The sequence below is a fragment of the Cervus elaphus genome, chromosome 33, assembly GCF_910594005.1.
Source record: "Cervus elaphus chromosome 33, mCerEla1.1, whole genome shotgun sequence".
Lineage (NCBI taxonomy): Eukaryota > Metazoa > Chordata > Mammalia > Artiodactyla > Cervidae > Cervus > Cervus elaphus.
The window spans coordinates 28,827,913-28,851,853 of NC_057847.1; the positions used below are offsets into that span (position 1 = coordinate 28,827,913).

The 23,941-nt window shown below is 41.2% G+C and overlaps 1 protein-coding gene across 3 annotated transcripts in view; it reads right to left on the minus strand.

Moving 5' to 3' along the window:
• The window catches only part of GAD1 (glutamate decarboxylase 1), a 39,036-nt gene that overhangs the window by 2,511 nt on the left and 12,584 nt on the right, over nucleotides 1-23,941 (minus strand). For all 3 annotated transcript variants that reach the window (XM_043894454.1, XM_043894453.1, XM_043894452.1), the window contains 12 exons: nucleotides 23,006-23,248; nucleotides 19,860-19,950; nucleotides 12,964-13,076; nucleotides 11,509-11,624; nucleotides 11,345-11,424; nucleotides 11,066-11,120; nucleotides 9,672-9,788; nucleotides 8,418-8,482; nucleotides 5,351-5,429; nucleotides 4,006-4,155; nucleotides 1,862-1,969; nucleotides 328-417 (listed from right to left, as the gene is read on the minus strand). In XM_043894454.1, coding sequence (XP_043750389.1) covers nucleotides 328-417; nucleotides 1,862-1,969; nucleotides 4,006-4,155; nucleotides 5,351-5,429; nucleotides 8,418-8,482; nucleotides 9,672-9,788; nucleotides 11,066-11,120; nucleotides 11,345-11,424; nucleotides 11,509-11,624; nucleotides 12,964-13,076; nucleotides 19,860-19,950; nucleotides 23,006-23,248 — 1,307 coding nt within the window. The remainder of the gene's footprint in view (nucleotides 1-327; nucleotides 418-1,861; nucleotides 1,970-4,005; nucleotides 4,156-5,350; nucleotides 5,430-8,417; nucleotides 8,483-9,671; nucleotides 9,789-11,065; nucleotides 11,121-11,344; nucleotides 11,425-11,508; nucleotides 11,625-12,963; nucleotides 13,077-19,859; nucleotides 19,951-23,005; nucleotides 23,249-23,941) is intronic.

The following is a 23,941-nucleotide window of genomic DNA, read 5'->3' on the forward strand; positions in this document are numbered from 1 at the left end:
CTCAAACTTAATAAAAGATATTTTAACAGACACGGTTTAGTACAGAAGTTCCAAGGAATATGTATATTATTCAACTGTACAGCACATGGCCCCTCTGATGACAAACACCAACCTCATGCAGGGATGCATTCCCTAGAAATTCCCACTGCATCTGAACCACAGTGGGGACAATCAGACCCAAGAAGAAGAATATAACAAGATGTCTCCGTATCACCCCAAACCTTTAGCTTTTATTTCTTCCTGTTCAGACAGACTCCTAGAGTGAGGATGTTGTGACCAGCCAGAGAAACTGCAGAGGGTTAGAAGAGACAAGGAGAGATTCCATACCCTGTGTAGCTTTTCCCGTCGTTCGGGGCTATCTGGAACACCCCTGAGGCTTTGTGGGATATACCAGAAACAGACGTTCGTATGCTCAGGCTGCAGCAATTTCCACAAACAAGCATGCATAAAAACAAAACAGAAAATTAAGAGAACTTGAGAGAAAGCTGTTCTAACTCCCCACCCCCATCCCTCAAAAAGGCTTCATGTTACTTCTATACTTGGGAGAACAAAGCCTGGTTTATCCCATCATATCTGGGAAGAGAGCTATTTCCCACAACCAATTTTCTGGATGATTAAAGTTACCCACCTTTGAACACTGAAATGTTAAAAATACTACATTTCAGTCATTTCAATAAAGGGTATTATCCATCTTGCCCTTTTGTAGTGCCTCATATATAGAAGATGCTCAAAGCATTGTTAATTGTTTTGGTACTGAATGTTTTGACTTTATTCTATCAATACTAAACCTTCTCCTGATAATTCAGGATTATTATAATGAACATTGGTACTGGTTCTAAACTGTAAGACAGGGCTGACTGAGATATACTGAATTGTTCAGTGATCCTTCTCTAAGGACTCTCATGCTTTTTGAGTACTACTGTATTCTTGCTACAGTTTTTCAGTTTCCTTCCTAGTTGCTGTCTGCCATCACTGTGCCTACCTTTCATGGGTTGGAGACATCACATTCATCTTAACCTGCTAGTGGAACATTTAAAATAGTGTAAATGATGAGCGTGAGGCACCAGAGGTGAAACGCATGAGCACTGTATGATGGATTTGAACTGCTTAGGGCTCTTTCTTGTTCATTTGGCGACTCTCCAGAGTGTTACTAGTAGTTTAGGTGCCTGATAAATAGACTGAGTTGAATGCAGGCAGTATTTTATTACACTGGATTATGAGTGTAATTCCTTCTATTCAGCACTGGCTCCTATTCCAGCTTTATTTAGCTGTGAGCTCCAATAGGGGAGAGATTGTACCTGTTTTTGTTACTACTCTACATACAACCAAGCTGCCAGTCTGGGGCAAGACACACGACAGGCACTCAGCCAACACCAGAATAACAAGCACCTTCCTGTGTGCTGTGTGGATCTGAACTCAGGGCAGAGACAATTTTATCTTGCTCTCCTCACAATGAATCTATGTAAAGTACAACTTCATTTTAGGACCAGTCTTGGGAGACAAGGGTATAGGATCGGTATACCCATCCCATGAGCTTCTTGGAACTGAAGAACACTTTCTCATGGAGGTACACCACCACAATAAGTTCCAAGAATGATACAGGGTTCAGACCTGCCAAGGAAAGACTTGTCTATGAAGAGCTGGCTGAGAACTACACCTTTCTGCAAGAGAAGGGGAAAAGTCGTCCCAATGCTACTGGAAGAAACATTTGTGAACACAGAGGGAAGTAAACGAGGAGTGCATAGAATGAAAATTCAGAAGCAGCTTCTGGTAATGTGGGACACTACAGCTTCAGAAGCGTCCCTCAGTAAACTTCCATCAATAGATATTCAATACATGTTAGTTCAGGATGACAGCTTACCTCACCATCAAAAACCATCTCAAATTCTTCTCTGTTTTTAATCTTGGCATAGAGGTATTCAGCCAGTTCCAAGCATTTGTTGATCTGATTTTCAAAACCCACTGTACCCTGTTTTTTTTAAAAAGAAAGAAAGTCATATTTGTTGGTGAAGAGTTGCATTTCCCTGTGATGGCATTGAGAGGGCTTTGCTGTCTTTATCTATCAGAAATATACAGAAGAGTATTCTTGGAGATGGTTAGCAAGAACCATCTCATTGAATGTGTATGGTTTTCTCACAGCTCTGTATGTGATAACATGTGCCAAATCTCTTTTGAAAGCATTCTAGTCTCTGGGCAGTTATCCTCAACAGGGCTTTTTAGATTCTTGCTAGTAATTCACAGCCTGAGTCTGAAGCCCATTTTTGGTTTGCTTTAGGTTACTGCCACCCAAACTGTCGTCTACGGACACACACTGTAACCAGCCCATGATGAGATGAGTTGAGAACCTGAGATTAAGCAGTAAGAAACTTCTATGGCCATTTGACAGAGTAATTTTACATCTACTGAATCTCATTTTTAAAATTGATGTTTATATTTTGTATGGCTTTCTATTTCATCCTTCTAGCAATTCACCTTTATTGTATTGGTCTATGACAGGTTAAAGAAAACCCCAACTGGTTCTTCAGAGAGTTGGAGAAATAGTACTTTGGAACCTACCTTCCCCAGAAGGAAGTCCTGACCAAACACATCCCCCTCACTCCCGGGGAGGCTACCCTCCACATAACATCATGTTACCCCTTTGTGGTGGCGGGCAGGCAGGCAGAAGGGGAAGCACTGGTCTTAGGACACGCCCTGAGACGGCAATAGCTCCAAGTATTGACAAACTGGCTGAGCATGAGTTTCCAAAGCCAGCACGGCTGATTAGTGACAGCAGCATGGGGGGCGTTGAGTGGGCCGGTGTCAGCAAGGAGAGCAGATGCACGAGGCTTGTGGGTGGCTAATGCACCTGGGCCAAGGCCAACACTGGCAAAGCAGCAGTCATCGCTGAGGATGTGCCTGGGCCAGTCCGCTTTCCTCTTGAGAATGAAGCCCACACCAGGATCTCACCTTGGTAACCAATTCACTGTGAGCCAAACTTCCGGCAGATGGTTCAAGGGGTTATTGTTAGGCAAAACCAAGGCACAAATTACAGAGACAGGCCATGTGGTTATTATATTTCTGAATCATAGGGCTCTTTCTCTTCTTGCAGTTCGTGGCTATTTATATGCTTAAAATACCTGTGATTACTTTGTGGTAGAAATCAAATTCAGACTATTTCTATATTAAGACAAAATGACTTAGTGAGGAAAAACACTAATAATCCATCAAATTCTTCCTACAGAAGAACATTTGACTAGATGTTTGGTTGGAAAACCTTGTTGTTTTGGTATTAGTAGACCTAATCTTGAAACTTACTAAAATTAATTTACAGTAAAGAAAAATGATGGTTGTGATCTAAAGATGTGAAATCAAAATTGCCTTTACTTGACTGCATAAAAATACTTTTGAAACAAATAGTCACATAGTATTCCTTCTCCTCATCCAAAATTTGAGGGAAATTCCAATAGCTTGCTTTTTTTCTTCTAGACATAGAAAAGCAACCTGAAAGACTGATAAATGCAGACACAGCATGCCTCAGTTTAGGATTTCTTAGAATCAAGTATGCATTTTCTACAAGAGGGTATGAAAGAGGCCGTTATTTAAATAGAACTTAAAACTGACATATACATCCCATGATTCGCGATCTCATAAAAGAACTCACGGTTTTACACAGAAAAATGCAGTAATTTTATCTTTATCTCTTTCTCTACATCTGCACTAAATAATTTCAGTATCCCTAAGAACTGCCGTGGAAGCCCTTATCTTGGCAAAATTTTTAGTGCTTATAAGAGAAAGTTAAAGAAAATGTCATGCTAATTCAAATTGAGACTGAATGGAAAGGGAGACAATTTGACATAAGGGATAAAGTTATTTCATTCACAAGCAAAGAAAATACAGTTAACTCAATTATCTAGATATTGATTACACACATAATGAATTATCTGTGATACAGCTTTGCCCCTTTTTTGCCAGCCAGCCTGTGCAAATTACACTTCTGCTCTATTTCCTGAAGGCCATTCTTCATACCTTTGCTTTCCACATCAGCCAGAACTTGAAGATGTCTACGTGGCGGCCACACTGAATGGCCTTGTCCCCAGTGTCATAGGAGACATCATACTGCTTGTCCGGCTGGAACAGGTATCCCGCACACATCTGGTTGCATCCTTGGAGGATACCCTGCCATGGAAATCAACACATGGAAATCTGTATTCTCAGGACAGAAGTGTGGATGGCTTGGAAACAAGGCACGCTGGACTTGGGGTCACATACAACCTTTCTTCTAATGTCTCATGAGGACTTGCACTTGTCCCCATGTCCTTCTCTAAAACCACCCTTGGAAGAACCTTTGCCCCTTTTCCTCTGTCACTCTACTTGGAAAATTATCTTTCGTCTCAGATGCCAACCATGAGCGCCCACCCTATTGTCCCTCTAAGGAGCATCTGGAAATGTCTGTGGCTGTTTCGGGTTATTTCACAGACTGGGAAGTGCTATGGCATTCAGTTGGCAGGAGTTGGGGATATAAACTTCCTACAGAGGATGGGACAGTCTCATGTGTAGAAGAACTGTCCTCCCCAAAGTGCCCCTTAAAAGGTGTTCCAGTCCTTTCCCAGATGAAGTTAACAGGCACTCTACTTAGGAGTGGAGTAAGGAGCATCTGCATTTGTGGCTGCCACAGGACAGAAACAGGCTTTTGTGGATGCTTCAGCATGCAAAAGTTTTACTGAAAGAACAAAGCTCTCCAGACTTTTGTGGATGCTTCAGCGTGCAAAGTTTTACTGAAGGAACAAAACTCTCCAGACTTTTGTGAATGCTTCAGCGTGCAAAGTTTTACTGAAGGAACCAAGCTCTGCAGGGCGGGGTTCCATTGTTAAGAGTCTTAAAGAAGAGAACAGGCTACTAACTCACAGCTTTTTGGTCAACATTCCCAGTTGCCCTGAGTTGACATTTGTAGTTGTGGTTCGGAGTAATCTGTTTCAGCTCTTGGGGCCACAGACTCACGCTCAGAACCTGAAGTATGTTCCTGCCACCTCTTTTTGTCCTGAGGTGAGAGGTGGCAGCTCAGCCGATCACTCTCACTTTTGAGAGAAGGAATGTGAAATAAAACAATGCCCTTGAAGTTTCCTCCACTGGCAGGGCCTTGAGCACTGAACAAGGAAGAAGGAATTGTGCAGAGCAAGAGCCAAGGGAAGGTGCTGGGTTAGCTGAAGCCTAGCAGACACAGAGGGGAAACAACAGCCGTGGCAGGCCGAGCCAGGCTGTCAGCCTTGGCAATTCCTCAACAAATACTGTAAGAAGACCTCCAAACTTCCCCCTTCTAATGCCTTCTAAAGGGTGTGCAGGCCAATAGCTCATCTCTAGGGGGAGGACAGACCTTTTCCTTTACAAGAATGGCAGAGCACTGCAGCAGCACACCCATCATCTTGTGAGGGTTCCAGGTGACAGAGTTGGCCCTGAAAGAAGCATATGATACTCTGAGGAGAAGTTGCAGGGGTCAGCAAGCGGCAACTGTCCACTTGAGGAAACCATCACCCCCCACAACTCAAGTCAATGCACGTTTTCAATGCCCAGTCCCCTAAACTGACCTAAGACTGGAGTGGATACCCTTTCCCTTCTCCAGGGGATCTTCCCAACCCAGGGATCGAACCCAGGTCTCCTGCATTGTAGGCAGATTCTTTACCAGCTGAGCCATAAGGGAAGCCCCCTAAACTGACCAGAAAGTGGTAAATAAACACTTTGTGGGCAGTCTCAGAGTACTAAGTAGCAGACTGCCTTCTCTAAAAAACTGCTATTAATACTAGCTAACATTTAGGGAGAGCATTTATTATGTTTCTTAGTATCCCAAGAGCATTACAAGCATTTTATCAGTGTGGTGTCATGCTTATGAACTCAAGCTTTGAAGCCAGATTACCCAAGTCTGAAACCTTGCTCTGACATTTGCCGGTTTGGGCAAGTTACACAACTCCTTTGTGCCTCAGTTTTCCTGACTGTAAAGTGGGGAGAATAATATCTACCTCAAGGAACTGAATAAAGTTAGTAAAATGAGTTAGTAAATATAATGCTAATAACCATGCCTGAAATACTTAATTTTTACAACAATCCTATCATATTAGGACTATTGTCACCTCTATTTTAGATGGAGAGAGTGAGGCACAAGAGGGTTCAATACACCACCCAAAGTCACACAGCCAGGAAGTGTTGGAGTCAAGATTCAAATTCAGGGAGTCTAACTGTCAATCTAGTGTTCATAACCTCTCTGCTAGTCTGCCTCCCGCTAGGCAATAGACTCAGGTTCTTTCTGCCTTCCTTTTCTTACTTATAAAACGGACTGGTGATGCTGACCTACTTGCTTATAAGGTAGTATGAAGACGGACACATAAAAGCAAGGATCAGTTGGACAATTCCAGACTTTGACTACTTAGTAGCATTGTTTAAATGCTAAATAAACATAATCTTGCCTGTTTAGTCTGCAATGGTAGTTTAACAAGCATGGTCTCCTAGCAACCACATCACTCCGTCAGACACAATTAAATGGTTAAGGAGCGCGTTAGCTAGGACATTATAGAAACAAACAAGTGTAATGTATGATGATTAAAACTTGGGTAACTCCTTCCCAATGGCCTAGCCCACAGCTGGGCTCTGTGCTTTAATACCTGTGAAGAATGTTTTCCCCAGACATAGCAATTGGCTTGGAATTATACTGCCTCTGCTCTCCTTGGAGCTAAATTCCTGCTGTGAATTTTTAACCTCTTCATCTTGCCTAGGTCCAATAGAGGGAAAACAATTTAGTGTATACTTGACTATAGAGTCTCTACTGTTGTTCAAAGAGAACAAAGGCTTGAAGTACCTTCTACCACATGAATAAAGAAAATCTTATGAAAAGTTCTAAGTTGACTCAATGTTATCTCATTAAAAAGCATCAGTGTCAAGCCATATTTTAGAAGGTAGTGAATTTAATCCATTTTCTCACAGTTATCATGCACTGAACCATTAAACAATTATACACAGATCTCACAAAATATCTGAAATTTTTTTTTGAATGTCCTAAGGGACTGAAGTAAATCATTCTTTGGTGCTACAAGGGGAAAGTAGTAACATATGCTGTAGATTCCGTTTCTGTCAGAAGACATATGTGCTTTAAAATGTTAGAAAAGAAAAAGTCTAGGGCAAAATGTTTCAAGTTTTCCCTTGACTCACAGATGGAAAATGGAAATTGCCTGAGAAATTTAAAGTACAGTTGGACTGGCCCATCTACATATAAGATCTTGTCCTCCAAGTTAAGGCTCATATAACTATGCTTCAGCAAGTTATGCTTCACCCACTCACTCAGATATTGACCTCTCAAAGCTGAAAGGCAGGAGGGGAGGCACAAGAGAGGTAAGAACACTTGACCCACCGGAGCGCCTCCCTGACGTCTGCTGCCGGTCCACCTCTCCACCCTCATCTGCTCTTGCTGCTGTCACATTGCTCCAGCCACAGTGGCCTGGACGATGGTCCTTCCTCCAACTTGCCTTGAACATCCTTCTTCAGGACCTTTGCTTTTGCCCTTCCCGCCACCTGGAACATTTTTCCTTGTATCTGTCTTTCTATCTCTGTTTATCCTAGGATCTGCTGAAACGCTACCACCCTAGAAGGGCCTCTGACTATCCTGTCTAAAATAGCACCCCCTGGCAGATGAAACATCTCTTTGTTTATGAACATCTAGTCCACTGGACAGTACGATTTGGGAGGGGAAATCTTTTAGTTGACACCACCTTCCATATATTGCCTTATTTTTTTTACATGTGCCAGGTACACATTTTTAGAAGAGTACCTGGTGGCTGGGCTGAAGACAGGTACCTGGTTCATGACAGGTGCTCGGTAAATAGTTGCCAAATGAATCAATGAATCTTTGTGAGCTCATTTCAGATCGATATTTAGGAGTTAGGTCAAAATCGTATTTGGTTTAGAACACCCACTGAATGTGAATGGTAAATAAGAAAATAAGTAAATAAGGCATGCTGAGAGTCCTGCCCTTTCCTCAGTTTAGTGGGAAATGTAAGCTTAGTGAGAAAGAAGAACGAAGTAAATCAGCACCCCTTCATGTACCCTCGACAAACTCATTTAGCCTCCAAATGCCCACACTGGTAAGTCTCTCTTCTCTCCTGCTCAGGCACCTTGCAATCAATCTACTGTTGAGCTTATCACAGGGTGTGGTAACTATTTGTCTTTCTCTTTTACTAAACTGTGAGCTCATTGAGGCAAAAACTCATTTGACTAGGAAATCCATCATCTTTGATTCCCCAGTGCCTGGCATACAGTAAGTGCTCAATAAGTGCCTGCCGAACAAAAGTGAGCTTAAACTGAATAAGATGTTGGGGATCAGGGCAGACACATCAGTGGACTCAGCACACCATGTGTTGCATGGCCTGGATGGAGGAGGCCCTGTGCTCAGCCCTTACCTCTCGATGCCACTGAGTTTATGGCGGTGCTTCTGGGACATGAGCAGCCCGCCACCCCAGGCAGCCTGTGAGGACAGAGAAAAGAGGGAAAGGGACCCTGATCAACACTCATGAGTCTGAGTCCGGTCACACCACACCTCTAGCAAAACATGACGAGAATATAAATGGTGAAAAACACGAGCTCCTCTGACAAACAGAACCCACACAGATTGTTCCACCAAGGGCAATTGTAACTATTCATCATTTATCACATCTTCTTCAAAAGTTCCTCCAGATTAATGTCAGGGTCACCATGCAAGTAATACAGATAAATGGGGCTGAGCCTGTGGAGCTGAGATCCAAGGCCTGAAGTACTCTAGAAAGCCAGGGACACTTGAGATGACCCACTTGAGACACTTGAGCCCCTGGGGGGCTCTGGGAGCAGGTTGGCAACTAGAGGTTGCCATCTGAGTTTACCCAGAGTAGAACTCTAAGGCCTTCTGAAAACCTCTGAAGGCAGCTGCCCTAGCGGGCTTGGATTTTCTGCAACTGCTCCTTCAAGAGCAGGACATTTTTGCGGGTTCCCTGATGCATGTTGATCAAACAGCTTGGGACACCATGTGACACAGGAACAGACTTTGTAATCATTTGTCCAAATCAGGGCAGATCACCCCATTGTCCACTTGTGGGAAGTTAAACCCATGAGAGAATGGAGAGAGAAAGAGAAAACAACACACCCAGTCACACATGTGAAAATCTACCTCTTATGTTCCTAGGAAATGGAACAAAATCTCTTCATTGATAACACCTTCCGTATACAGCCTTATTTTTCCTACATGTACCAGATATGCCTGTCTTTTCTTTTCGTTCCTTCCTTTCTTTTTAAGAAAAGTGCCATAGATGGTTGGACTGAAGGCAGCTGAGTGTCCATATTCAGATTCATGGCCAATTTCTACACATTGTATCTTACATTTTTTTCCCCTTTGAAATCAGTTGTATTTTACTCTATAGCCATTTGTTCAGACAGAAGCTTTCTGGGAAAGTGATAGAGTTGAACTTGTAGGCTGAACCATAGAAGACAGCAATTGGCCAGGAAGGACTGAATAAGCCCCAGGGCACAGACAGGCCTGGGTGTATGCCTGTCATGAACAGCCTGCTGGGGACGAAAGAAATGTGGTGGGGAGAGAGGCTATGGGAGAAGCTGGAGGAAAATCATAAAGCAGAGCTGCTTCCACCCCTCGAAGGGCCCAGGCCACTCTGAGTTACAGCACTTACATCGACATGCAGCCAAAGGTTGTATTTCTCACATATATCTGCAATCTCCTGTATTGGATCAAAAGCGCCATAAACAGTGGTGCCAGCAGTTGCATTGACGTACAGAGGGACGTAACCCTATAAGAGGGACAGGCTGATGAGTCTTTCTAACCTCCCTCCTTTCCACACAACGAACTGCAGTAGCATTTATTTCCAACAGAGACCAGCTAAGCTGGTGCGATATCCGATAGTATATCTGGGACTATTCTCCATTGGTGCATTCACTCATTTCTTCATTTATTCAACCAATATTTTTAGTGACATTCATGTGCCAGACCCTGTTGAGGATGCTGGGAACACAGCAGTGAGCACAAAAGACAAAGACTTCTGTCTTTGTGGAGTCTGCACTCTAATGGTGAGTGACTGACAATCAGCAAATTTAAATAAGAAAAATAAATAGTATGTTTAAGAGTGACATGTTCTATGGCAAACAATAAAGCAAGACAAAGTAATAATAAGTGTCTGGAGTGATGGCGGGTGTCTGAATGCTATCTGGACATACTACATTTTAGAAGCTGTGCTGTTCTAAGTGTATTGATGTAATAATAATATGGAAGCACTGTTTGGTTATTGAAAACAGATCTATGCACTATTTCCCTCAGGGCGGATACAGTAAAATTTTGGTGTGAACAGGAAATAAACAAGAAAGCAGAGTAATAGAGCTCAGACAGGCATGGGAAAATCTATGAATCCTAGGAGATCCTCCTCTCCCTTTGCTCAGTTCTTGCGACATTTCTATCTATTTCCTCTGCTGAGACCCAGGCAAACGACCACAGTCAGAGAAAGAGGTACAAGAATGTAACCAAAACAACTAAGAGTTGGTAAGTGGCCTGACAGCTGCCTGGCAGTGCCTTGTGATATATCTGTTCTGTGTGATTTTTCTGTTTAACAGAACTTATTGTGGCTTAGTTCACCAAGTATCATGGGCCATCTGCCAAAGCATGGAAGCAATTTGCTCAATAGAATCCTAACCTTAAATAATTTTTGTTAAAATGAGATTATACCTAACAAGTAGCAAGTAAAAAAACCTCAATTAGGCTGTCTCTTTGTGAGACTTGGATAATGGATTTATTGAAGTACATCAAACTAATCATTTGCACAATGAAGATAGAACCAGTGGATTAATGACTGAATTTTTCATTTTTCAAAATAAAAAAATTGATACTTTGTGGATACAGCTTTAAAGCCAAGTCATCACACAAGCTAAAAATAAGCAAACATCTAAGAAAAGAATTTCAGAAACACAATAAAATTATCTCATATCATCAAAGACTTTTATTGTCAGAGGCAGAAAGAAGATTATTTAAAAAAAAATCTGTATTCACCAGAATTTAGATACATCATAGAGTACATACCTTTTGCTTGGCTTCAAGAATTTTTGTCTCTAAATCAGATGGAATTATCTTCCCCCTGTAATTATAATAAAAGGAGAGAAATTAAAATGAAGAATCAATGAGATTGCACATGGAAAAAAACTTCAGCAGCAGCAAAAAGTAATTTAATCGGATATTTTCAACAGACCATTAGCAGCTTGGCACACTGTACTGAGTCAGTTCTTAAGCACAATAAAACAAATTTAACAGATGAGCACATTTAATACATCAAGAAGCTAATATTCACTCTCCCCTGCCTACCTTTCATTGCACTTTATCAAAATCACATTGTCGGTTCCAAAGCCAAGTGCAGCCCCAGCTTTCTTTATGGAATAATGACTCTGCAACAAACAGAAGCTGGACATTAGATGTTAGAGAGTTCCTTGGAAAACACCACAGTCCATGAGCAAGTGCACCCAACTCACGTGTTCTGAGGTGAAGAGGACAAGCTTGGGCACAGCCGCCATACCCTTGGTCTTAACTTCCGGGAAGTACTTGAAGCGAGCAGCCATGATGCTGTACATGTTGGATATGGCTCCCCCTATTGTCAAGAAGACACAGTGGGAGCAGTTGGGACACCCTCATTACTGTTTTTAACAACAAAGGCTGATGTGGTATCTTAAGAGACAAGGGAGGTCAGAAAGGGGAAGGAATATATCCTGATAGGTTTTGCTGGCTTCTCTATTGCCAGAGCTTCCCTCTGGTCCCTCTGCCTGGAAATACAAATAATCACACTCATTAACAAAGCCATGAAGGCAATTTGGCTGGAGATGATTCACTTACTCTGGTGCCCATCCCACCTAAAGCCTAGACAGCAATGTAAAAGGTGGCAGAAGCAGCGGCTGCAGAGATAGGTGAGTTACAACCTTCCTGCTCCCACATTCTGCTCTATTTACTGGACAAAGATGAATCTTTTCTCTGAGCCAGAAAGACAAAGAAAGAGAGAGTAACAGAGCCTATGGAAGCAGTGACACTGCCTGGGTACTGTCGTGAAAGAACAGCCCAACTGAGTTACTGAGTCATTTAGGAGAACTCCAAGCGTATTAAAATAAGACCAAACTCATATTTACTTAAATCAGGATGACAGGAGAACTGAGGTCACCAGGTATGTCTGGACAACAAAAATGAATCATGTTTGCATTAGTTACCTATTATTAAACAGGCAAATTCTGTGGATGAATTGCCTAGACAATTGCAATTTTTATTTCTTTTCTTTCCCTCATGGTGGCTCAGATGGTAGAGAATCTGCCTGCAATGCAGGAGACCCAGGTTCAATTCCTGAGTCAGGAAGATCCCCTGGAGAAGAGAATCTACTCCAGTATTTTTGCGTGGAAAATTCCATGGACAGAGGAGCCTGGCAGGCTACAGTCCATGGAGTCACAACCAGGCGGACACGACTGAATGACTAAGCACAAGCGCAGCACATACAATCATGCCGTCTCTGACACCACTCCAAACTCCCTCCTACTTACACGATTATTTGTCCTTGTTTTAAAGATTCTTATCGCATCTATACTGAACTACAGATTTAAAGTAAATATACTATTTTGGCCAAGATTGATCAATCCACTGATACGCTTGATTCCCTAATCCCCAGCTTAATCAGACTGCTGTCATCAGACCACAGTTGTGTAGCATGGTTTAGACACAGCCTTTGTCAGTTTGTACAGGTTTAGAACAGCGTTTGGTTGGTTAGAACACAAAGAATGTAGCATTCTTGCTAGCCTTTGCTTTGACAAAGAAGGCAGAACTATTGAAAAATCATATTTTTCAGGTCATAGTTCTCCTACAAACTCACTTTGTGTTTAGTGTTCTCAAAGATCCTAAGGATCCATACTGCAAACCTTGAAGAGAGTCTGGAAAAGAGAACAGAAACCTACCAGGAGAAAATATCCCATCACCATCTTTACTTGACCATCCAACTATCTCTCTCATCTTCTTAAGTGTTATTTGCTCCATGAGGACAAACACTGGTGCAATTTCATATGTAAACCTGGAAAGGTGGTGAAAAAAAATGAAAATAAAGAAGTCAAATCACTTATTTGGAGAACACAGATCACTGGTTTAGTTTTGCACTTGGGTTTGAAAAAAAAGATGTTCAAAACCACTAAAACAATTCATTTCTTAGAAGTGTTATTCAGTCACTAATCACAAAATATCAGAAACCAGCCTGGGTTACTGAGAGAGGTGGTGGAAATACCTGCTCTGTGATTCGTCAGTAACAAAACAGACTCTCATCTGAAAGGAATGTCTTAGGTGTGGTCCACCCAGAGAAATAAAGGGAAATAAAATGACTTTTCTGGGTTCCTTTCACTTCTAAGAATATAGGATGATGAAAATGCTAATTGAAAAAAATATTCCAAGTTCTATATAAAATCTGTTTGCAACATTTTTTTTAAAAGAGACTGCTGATTTCACACTTGTAGAATCTATAAAACCCAGAACCAAAGTTTATCTTTTAAGAACAGTGTAAACATCTGAAAGCTAACCATGAAGATAATTGGAAATATTGACCATATTTTAAAGATTGCAATATAATTATCTACATAGTTTTTTTTTACTGATGGTCCCTAAGGACAGTTAGGTTTCTATAACTCTATGAAGTCAATACCTGTCAAGAATAATTATAAGTGATGATTTCTAATGACCAATTACAAAAAAACCAAGAAGAATGTCAACTGGCACACAGCTGACTGAGGGCATCAGATATACTGGTAGGTTAGCTTTGACTTTTTATTTAAAAGTAGAAAGCCACGCTCTTCTCAAAGCAATTCAAACACAAGCACAGTGTAGTGAGGAGTCATTGAACAACAAGACCATGGTGCCAAGGCATAGGGCTTAAAAGAAATCACAGAAGGTCAGTCTATAGAAAATTAAGCCAAAACAAAAAGATATTTACTGTGAGGCTTTTTGTCTTTCTTCTTTTTGCTTGGCCTTCCTAAGCATTGGAGTTTGTGGGCTCGGCTCAGACCATGCTCCCCGAAGAGAGATTCCTAGATGGACTCAGCCAAATGATAAGGGGAGATTTTATCCCTGGTTAGGGTATTCAGGCTGAATGCCAGTGATGAGGACTAATGGGAATTTTTGCTAGCCTAATGATTCAGAAAAGCTGTTTACAAGAATGAGATACCAATGGTTGTACAAAGACACAGGTGAAGATACTAAGTTTTAAACATGGAGAAAAATTAAACAATCCAGTTAATCACATGGTGGTAAAAGAGGACAAAAGATCCTGCAGGATCCTCAGGGTATATCTCTTGGTGGAAGAATTTTGCTTTCAAAAAGAATATGTTTGTTTTCCTTGGGAGGACACTTGAAATTTAGGAGGAAGACCCTTGGAAATCATGTGTTCAGTTACCATCACCTCTGGAGGTCACAATCATGCTTTGGTTCTGCTCTGAGCCCCATCACCGTAGCAACCAACACTCCCTCATGTCTGATGGCCTGATAAAGGAAGAAGAAGAGAAGGATTCCTGGTTTAGCCTGTGCTGCTGAGTGTACCAAGGGGCAAACTCATGATGTGGTTCTATCCATTCTTGAACAAATGCGTTATAAACAGTGCCACCGACTGTTGGCAAAAATGTATGCACTGTAAAGAGGTACTGGTGGCCGGCTGTGTGCTGGAGTCTCACAGTACCAAATGAGAAGGCTCTCTAGGGTAAGGCAAGGAATCAGTGGAATCATACCATAATATCAGAACCTTGTCAAGGACTGAATGAAAGCTGGACCAGAATCAAGTCAGTACAGGAACCACACGGGGAAGGGAGAAAGGATGGTGTGGAAGGCCAGAGGGTTGGTCCACTTCATGATTTGAATCAATTTAGGCCCCAGATTTGCATGAACTAATCTTCTTACCAGCAATATGACCATTATTCTCAGGATCAGGAGGAAGAATCTAGAGAGTTTGATCACGAGACCATCTGATCTCATCAACCTCAGGTTCCTTATTTATGCCAGGTTCATGATTCCAAAAGCCTTAGTTCTCTTCAATAAGTAGTTAATGAATGACTATTCTCTGCCAAGTGGCTTTTTATATACTGAGGAGACAAAGTTGTCACAAGACACAATTCCCAGTCTTGAGGAGGAAGTTTATTACGATGACTCCAGCATCTTGGCCTTAGTTGCATCCTATTTGACAGTCCTTGCCTGGGTCTGAAGGACTAGTTCAATGCCATAGCTAACACCGAACTTACTCTGACTCAAGACCTTAGTCCTGACATCCTCTCCTGGAAGCTGGTAGCTTGCCCCATGGTTGTTGATCCTCAGCCAGGCCTGTCACATGGGTTAACATGGTGTCCCCATTCCTGACACTTCCTCTGAACTTGCTTTCTCATCCTGGGCCATGTCTACAACTGGGAGTCTGCTTGCACCCAAAGCCTTAGAGAAGACTGTGAAGTCCACCCTAGAGCAGTGGTTCTTAGCTGAGATCATAGATACCCTTAGGACTTCCAGGAAAGCTATAGTCCCTCTCTCCAGGAAGGCAACGAGGATATGCACATCATTGTGTATACACTTGTAAGAGACTCTTCTCTTGCAGCCAGGACTCTAGGTTTGGTACCCCTTCCGTAAATGACAGATGAAAGTGGATAAAGTCAAGAGATCAAAGGTCAAATATGGATTCAGAAGAAGCTGGTTAGGTGCCAAAGTCATAGTACAGGATGATATTTCAGATCAGAGGATAAGACACTAAAACTGCCAAAAGCTCTAGGTCAAAGCATAAGAACACAGGATTCAAAGTAAGGATTTAAAAACAGTATGATTTTGACATTCAGGGAGTGACACTGAAGGAGAGTTTCTATATTCTGAGTAGGGGAGTGAGTCAGCCTGTTTTAGTAGTTCAACTCACCTTCCCAGTGGGTTTAACTCTGAACCAAGGCAAACTGATTGTTAAGCTGATTTTCTCTGGTGGCAGGATCTGCCAGTTGCTAACCAATATAAAAATTTCCCTTACTTCATTCAATTTTATTTGGGGTTGCAATTCATTCAGATCAAAGACTATTTTCTATCTTCTCTAGGTGTGACCATGAGATTAAGTTTTGGCTAAAGAGATGCTATGAGAAATGTCATATGGAGCTTCTGAGAAGGTTCTTGGAAGCAAAGAGTGTGTTTCCCTTTTGCTCTTCCTCCTCCTTTTCTTTCTTTCCTTCATTTGTCCTTCCCTTCTCTGCCTGCACTGCTTCCTGAGATCTAGAACATATAAGTGATGGCTAGAACTCTACTAGCTAGCTTGCACCATGAAGATGCGGATACTGAAGATGAGAGCCACATGCCTCAATATGGATCAGAAAGGCACAAGGACCCTGCGTCCTTGGTGACTGCTAAGACAGGAACTATTTTAATGAGAGGAAGAAATAATTTTCTATGTTGACTCACTAACTTGACACTCCTCTTAGATTTTATCCTCCTTATGGATATAGCGGTTACCTTAAAAGATAACACACCTGAGGAGGAGCTTAGTGAGCCCCTCTGATGTCCAGAGATGATGAGAGACAGAAACGAAAGAGCTGGAAGGTTGAAGTGAGGAGGGGTTTCAGATGTGCAACAGTGACCTGTGGGGTGGCTGCCTTTCCTGGGGGGTACATTGCACCTTGAATGCACTGGGCACTTAACACTGGTATCCTGGTGAGGCTTCAGAACTACTCTGTAAGATGGGCATAATTATTCTTCATATTTTTTTTTTTCTGAAGAAGAAACTGAGGTTCAGAGAAATTCAGTGAGCTATTCCAAGATCTCATATTTAGGGTGTTTTCCAGCCTGGATTCCAAGTCCTTTACATCAGAGTTGCTTTTCTATGACAAACGAGAACTACTTACTACAGGCTCCTTTGTAACAACCTGCCGACTAGTATAAAGTGATGGATGACCCGCATAGAAAATTCCTTCTTTGTAATTATTATGAAAATAAAGTGCTAGATACTTGAAATCATAACCTCACAACAAAGGGCTGTGATAGATCGTGCCACTGGGATTAGGAATTGTCATCAGGTCCTTGAAGGCAGGCTGTTGTTTATACCCGGTCACTGCTCAACCCGCACAGTTGTGCTCAGTGGCCATGTTTTGGAAGAAGAGAGCTGTATATGCTGTGGCCAACTACACGCTGGTGATGTTTTCTTTGAATCTTCACTGAGTCCTTTGCTTGGAAGAATGTATCTCCAAGCTGAATGCACAGGCAGGTGTGAAAGCATAAACATGAATGTTCCTTCTATTCTAACCATCAGGTGCCTTATACTTTGTCACTTGGATGGAGACATTTGATAGTTCTTTTAAAGAGACTATACTGAGGAATGTAGTTATTATTCTCTATTACCAGTGCCACCCAAACTCAATGACTACTGCAGATCAAAAAATGAGTATGTCACTAATTAAATCCTACTCAGCCAGAAAAGACCTTCTTGCCGTTCTTTCCTAGACTTATTTTGAATACTGTTCCCAGTTGGAGACGGTATTGTCACAAGGGAGCAAATTTCTACATAAGCTCCTGACAGTGCTGCCACATTTCATGATCTTCCAGGGGAACTGGCTTAGAACAATTTCTAGATAATAGTTATTACTTCTTCAGACAATGCCTTGTCTTGAGAACTGACAGAAACTATTTCACAATTGTAAATAACCTTTGTGATCGATCTGCTGGAATCGGATCATATTTTATAAATATCCACTGTTCAGTACAGGTGCAATTACTATGTGCCATTTAGTTGGACTGGCCTTGACCTCAGATGGCTGGACAATATTTTAGCATTTCATGGCTGAGCTAAGGGAAGAGGAAGGGACTTTGATTTTATGAACACATACAAAAAAAAAAAAAGGAGAATTTGTGAGATCTCCTTGGTTAAAGGAAAGCCTTTTAGGAGAATATGTCGTCATAAATGGTTCAACAGGGTGAATTTCTTTTATTTACCTTGAGATTGAGCTATATATATATATATATACATATATATATATATACATAGATCTATATATAGATCACAGCCAAGAGGCCTACAGAATACACATTTAAAGACACAGTGAATTCAGTGCCTATATATAATTAAGGGTCCTTGGGCCTTAATGTGTATATACCTTTTACTCTATTTTTCTCATTTATTTTCTAAATACTTAAGTTTCTTTTAAAAAGCTAAACTTTCTAATTAAAATAATTCCTTAGTGTGAGATGTTCAATTAAGCATTAGTGTCTTTTTCAAGTTATAATTAATATATTATGATGTCTATTTTTGCTGATATGTTTTTTATCTCACAAACCACAAAGATTATAAAGACTGGAAGAGGGGGTTTTGTTCAGGAGATCGTACAGGTGATTGTATCTTTGGCCTGAATTCCGCCCAGTTCTCCAGAGCCTCAGTGATCCAACATGGACAATCCATGAAGTTAACCTTGATTTATAAGCAGGGAGCAGGAAAACCATTTTGCTTTTCAATCAATTTAATCTTTTATGCCTTTTAGCACTAATGGCCTTGCTCATCACATTTGCTTTTTAAATTTTGTCATTGTTTTAAATTAATAAACAAAGTAGGAATCCTTAATTAATAAAAATTTTTCTGAATGTAGTTAAGTATTTTGAGTCACAGCATTAAACAGCTTTGGAACACACACAAATCAATATAAGTTTAAAATGCCCTTTCAGGCTTTGTGGCTGGTAGTAGTTTATTTAAGAAAAATAGAATACCTAGAACTGTAACAACTTACATTCTATCTTGATGTCAAATGAAATTTCTCTTTTTAAATAATACCACTCTTTAAGCTAAATTTATTTTTCAAATCTACTTTACCACGAACTTTAAAAGTAGATAGTTATTTCCAAATATTTCTAGTGACTAAAATCCACATAACTGTTATAAAGTCATTTAAAAATTATTGCAATAACCATATTATTTCCCTCTGGATTCTTTCATAGAATGTGGTACCATTGTCTGGATATACAGAGAGTGGTAAACATTATCATAAAGTTAAAGAAAAGACAGTACTCAGTAGGTTATGATGACTTTCCATCAACCTGTAATCTGTCCTTGTCTCCAGAGAGGGCATGTGCATGTAGAAGAAATGGTGGGGTCATTACCAGAAGAGTACCCAAATATTACTTGCACACATACCCCTCCTACCCATCAGGACTTTAGAGTCAGTTTCAAATAAATTTACAAGAACTTAGAAACAAACAAACACTTTGGAAGACTTTGGCTTTGCCTACTCAAATAAGTATGAAAAATATTTCACATTCAGAAAAACAACCAATTATTTTAAAGGAACATATAATTCCTTTCAAAGCAATATACAATTCCTTACAAATGAATATATAATTCATTTCAAAGGACTATCACTACATTAATTGTTTTAGAACTTTTAGTTGAGCATAGGCTGATCAAATTGGTTTGTGGCTTTATAGTCCCCCTTAATTTTGAAGAAAATATGACCTAAATGATAAGGAGCAATATGCTTGGGTGGGAAAATGGACCAAGATCATACCCCAAAACATGACTTCTTTAAACATATCATTAAGAAATGCTAAGTCTTTTAACATGAAGTTTCACACTAAACTTTAAAAGTTAGGGTTATTACTTCTTATGACCATGTTCTTATTAAATTGCATTATTCAATTAAAATATAGTTTATCAACCATCCACCATTAATTCAGAACTGTGATAAACCTAAAAGATTTTAAGAGAAAAGACAACTAAGGCAAATGTAATAAAATTTTTATAGAACCATTGGAATTAGACTTTTACCCCAACAAGCCATACTTAGACAGCATAGTTGCTTACATGAAACTAATATGTGGGACTTACATATTGGTATTGGCAGTTGATGTCAGCCACTCTCCAGCTAAACCAATGATATCCAGTCCTGTGGAGAGCTGGTTGAAAAATCGAGGATGACCTAAAGAGGTGAGTAACAGAAAAGTATCAGGGCATATTCAGATTTTTCAAGCTATCTTCAATTCACAAGTTCCACTCCACTAGGCCACGATGATGGGACCTCCATACCAATGGCCTAACAGGGCTTCCCAAGAATACTGAAGGAAGGGCAGGTTGACCCACCCTTTATCAACATTTAGCACTGAAGATGTCTCTCAAAGTCACGTTTCTAAAGCATAATGCTTTTAAATTAAAAATCCAATGTCATAAAAAGAAAAATCTGCCCAGTATCTTATTTGTTGATTTCCAGATGAGCTCTGCTGCTGTGTTTTTTTTTTTAAATACAAATTTGATGTGGTGGTCCTATTTCTCTCCATAAATATTTCAATTTTTGATTTAACATCTCAAGCTTTTAATCCCCAAGTCAAGGTATACTCATGGAGGAGAAGAGGCTGCAGGCCTCAGAGGGGGCCTGTGCCCGTGTAGAGCTGATGCCAGCTCTGCAGCTGATGCCAAGGCATGCCATCACTCTCTGGGCCTCTGTGTAGTCCAAAATGATGTCAAGCATTGGTGTGTTTTGCCCACATATAGTCGGGTGACTGTTAAACTACATATGTTGCTGAGGTGACCTGGCATCTGCTCTGTGAAATAGGGACAGACACAGCCTCATTCATTCACTGAGTTGTTGGTAGAATAATTTATATTATTATATAACTCAAAAGCCCTTGTCAACCCACCACAAGCTTTATCAGGCTTTGTTCTCAGCAACGGCAAATTCAGGATTATTGCCAAATTTTGGCCAATTTGGCGTTCACAGGAAAGCTCAACCCCACACAGAAGGTTTCGCTGTCATGAAGGAGCCATCGCGATAGATTACCTAGGGGTGTCTGACGGAGAACTGGTGTTAGAAAGATGTGCTGACTGCTGCGTTTCCAGCGGAAACTGCTTGTGCCTCTGAAATAACTGTCAGAGAGCTAATGTTGGAATGTTCCTGGTCTAAGTCCCTCTCTCTGAAAGTCTGCCCTTCCCTCCATGTGATGAGGACTCCTTCAGAACATCTGGACTAGGACTTCTTATAGCAGAATATACCAATCTCTGCACTCCAAGAGTCCTTGAAAAATAACACTGATCTTTAGAGAAAATAAAAGAAGCATAAATAGTAAGCTTAGGGTAAGTTCAAGGCCAGATTCCAGACATTCATGTAGATTACTCTAAATAGCTTAAACTAGTTCACTGTGTTCTACTTATGTCAGTGCCAACAAAATCTGTATCTCCTACAACATAACTAATTTTGTTGAAGTCCATTTAAATAAGTGTGTGTGTATGTACATATGTATAATTTAATATTCACTAATAGAAATATTTCATTCTAATATAGGTTTGAATCATAAATAAATGCAATCACACCAGTTGACAATATGTTCAAATCATGTTGCATAGCAAAGACAAAAGATGGACATAGACTAACAAATGCCCTCAGACAAAAGTGAGACAATATCCAGCAACAGACTAACCATCAGACCAAGGTGAGATATAACTGAACTGATGAGCACACTTTTCTTTAAAAATCAAACGCAGACTTTGTAACATAATTGAGTCTTGGCCATCTTGCCGTTATTCAAGGAAGCTACCCTTATACCAGTGGTGTTGGCAGACTTCAAAAGCTGTTTGGGATTCTTTGGCAAGCGTCATTATTTCATTATAACCCTTGTTTTTAATATCCAGTAGTTTTACTCAGCTCTATTCCCACACCCTCCCCAGTCACATCTTTAAATGACTAGGAAGGGTGAGCAAGATAATAAAGGGGGGAGAGAGAGAGAGAAAGAACAAGACGCTACCAGGCATGGCCCCAGGGGCTTCCCTGTGGTGACAACTATGCCATGGACTGCCAATTCCTGTTCATCTGTTTGCCCAAGAGCTCAGGAAAGCCAGGATGCAGCGGGGAAAGATGGTAGAAAGAAGAAACCACTGCTTGATTCCTAGGCTTAGAAAGAGCCAGACAGAGATCCCCAAAGTCTCTGAACTTGAGGCACTTTGGCCAGGATTACCAAGTAGAGAGAGTTCCTATAACTTAGAAAGGAGGAAAGAGGCTATCCTCCAGGGCTCCCCATTGGAGACAGCATTTGGTGCCTCAGAACCTCTAAACTCCACAGGATGGAACAGAATGAGAAGAGTGTATAAATGTGTGACCGTGGGGTCTGGAAAATAGAAGGTGCAGTGAGTTGAACTGTTTCCCGTAAAAGACACGTTCAAGTGTTAACCCCTGATTCCTGTGACTTCATTTGGAAATAGGGTCTTTGTGGATGTAAACAAGTTAAGATGGGGCCGCACTGGATTGGGGCAGCCCCTAATCCAAAGAAGAGAGAAATCTGGACACACACATGTGGAAAATGTCATGTGAAGGTGAAAGCAAAGATTGAGTGATGCATCTATAAGACAAGGAATGCCAGAGAATTTCCACAACTAGATGCTGGAAGAGGTAAGGATGGATCCTACTCAAGAGTCTTCAGGGATGGCATGACCCTGCAGACACCTGGATCTTGAACTTGTAGTATTCAGAACTGTGAGAGAATATAAATTTCTATTGTCTTAAGTGACCCAGTTTGTAGCAGCCATAGGAAACTAGTATAGAAAGAAAAGGAAGTGGGCCCAATTCTCCCCAGTTTCAGGGACAGGCAAGTGTAGGATTCATCAGAAATGAGGCAGGGATGAAAACAGAAGAGAGAAAAGAACTGAGGGGTGGACCATTCTGCTCTCTTTAGGTTGTGAATAACCTAAAATCAACAATGAAACTCTATATAGAACCTGACAGCACCGTGTGTCTGTATCTTTTAAGTCTTTTTTTACAACAATAAATAATGCTAGGCTTTTACAACAATAAATAATAACAAGGCCAGGGTTGGGCCTTCCACCAACTGCTGGTGCCTCTGGAGGTTCTGTAGTTAGGGAGCACTTTGCTGCTTCCTTCACCAGGGTCTGTATTTCCCCTTCAACATGACTTTGACATCCTGACCATTGCCTAAGGTCTGCTGCAGGGCAAAGGTTCTTCTGCAGGTCCACTTGGCCGTCCACATTACCTGTGCGGACCCCATATTTCAGGGTGTCTCTGCAGTCAACCAGGATCTGCTCCAGGGACTCGGGGTGGTCAGAGAGTTCCAAGTTGAAGCCCTCCATGCCTTCCAGCAGCTGGTGAGGGTGGTGGAAGTCCAGCACTTTGGTGGAGCGATCGAACGTCTTGCGGACATAGTTGAGGAGTATGTCCACCACCTCCAACAGGAACTGCACAGTTTGCTCCTCCCCGTTCTTAGCCGGAAGCAGATCTGAGGGAGAAAAGTCAATGAGTGGTTATCACCTGACTCCTATCTGGATTCCCTCAGCTTAGAAATCCCTAATATCCATGATATCTTTATAGGCCCAATTTCCTTCCAGGACACATATGTGCATTATCTGTTGTACCATCTTTGCAGAAAAATGTACACAATCATATACACAAAAGTGTTGCTTATACTCCCTGGGAGTTCACAGACTTTCTGACAGTTAATATGCTCATAAATAGAAAGCTTTGAGAAGTCATGAGCAGCCTACCACTGCTCAATACCACTGTTATTCATTTGGGCACCTGTCAGGCGTGTGATGTACAGGGCTTCTGTCTTGCTGCCCTAGTACCAGGTATGTCTCTGTACATCTGGCTCAGACACTGGGCTTTTGGTTTGGTGTTATTATGATGTGCTTGATCTATTGCTGGTGGAAGGTGAGGCTTCTGTGGGTAGAGGCTGAGGACTCCCTGAGGAGGGTGGTTCTTTATGTCCTTAGACTGAAAATGAGAACTGAAAGATGAGGCTTAGGAGGGTGAGAGAGGGAACTCCTGCCTGTCTCTTGACCTTATCCTTTGCAGCTCAGCCTCTGGGATGCCAGGACATGACTCTGTGTTTCAACTTTTGTTAGGCAGAGTCAGACAGGCGAGGCAGCCATGGAGAAAAGCTGAAGCTGTCAGTCATAGCTCAAGATCAGAC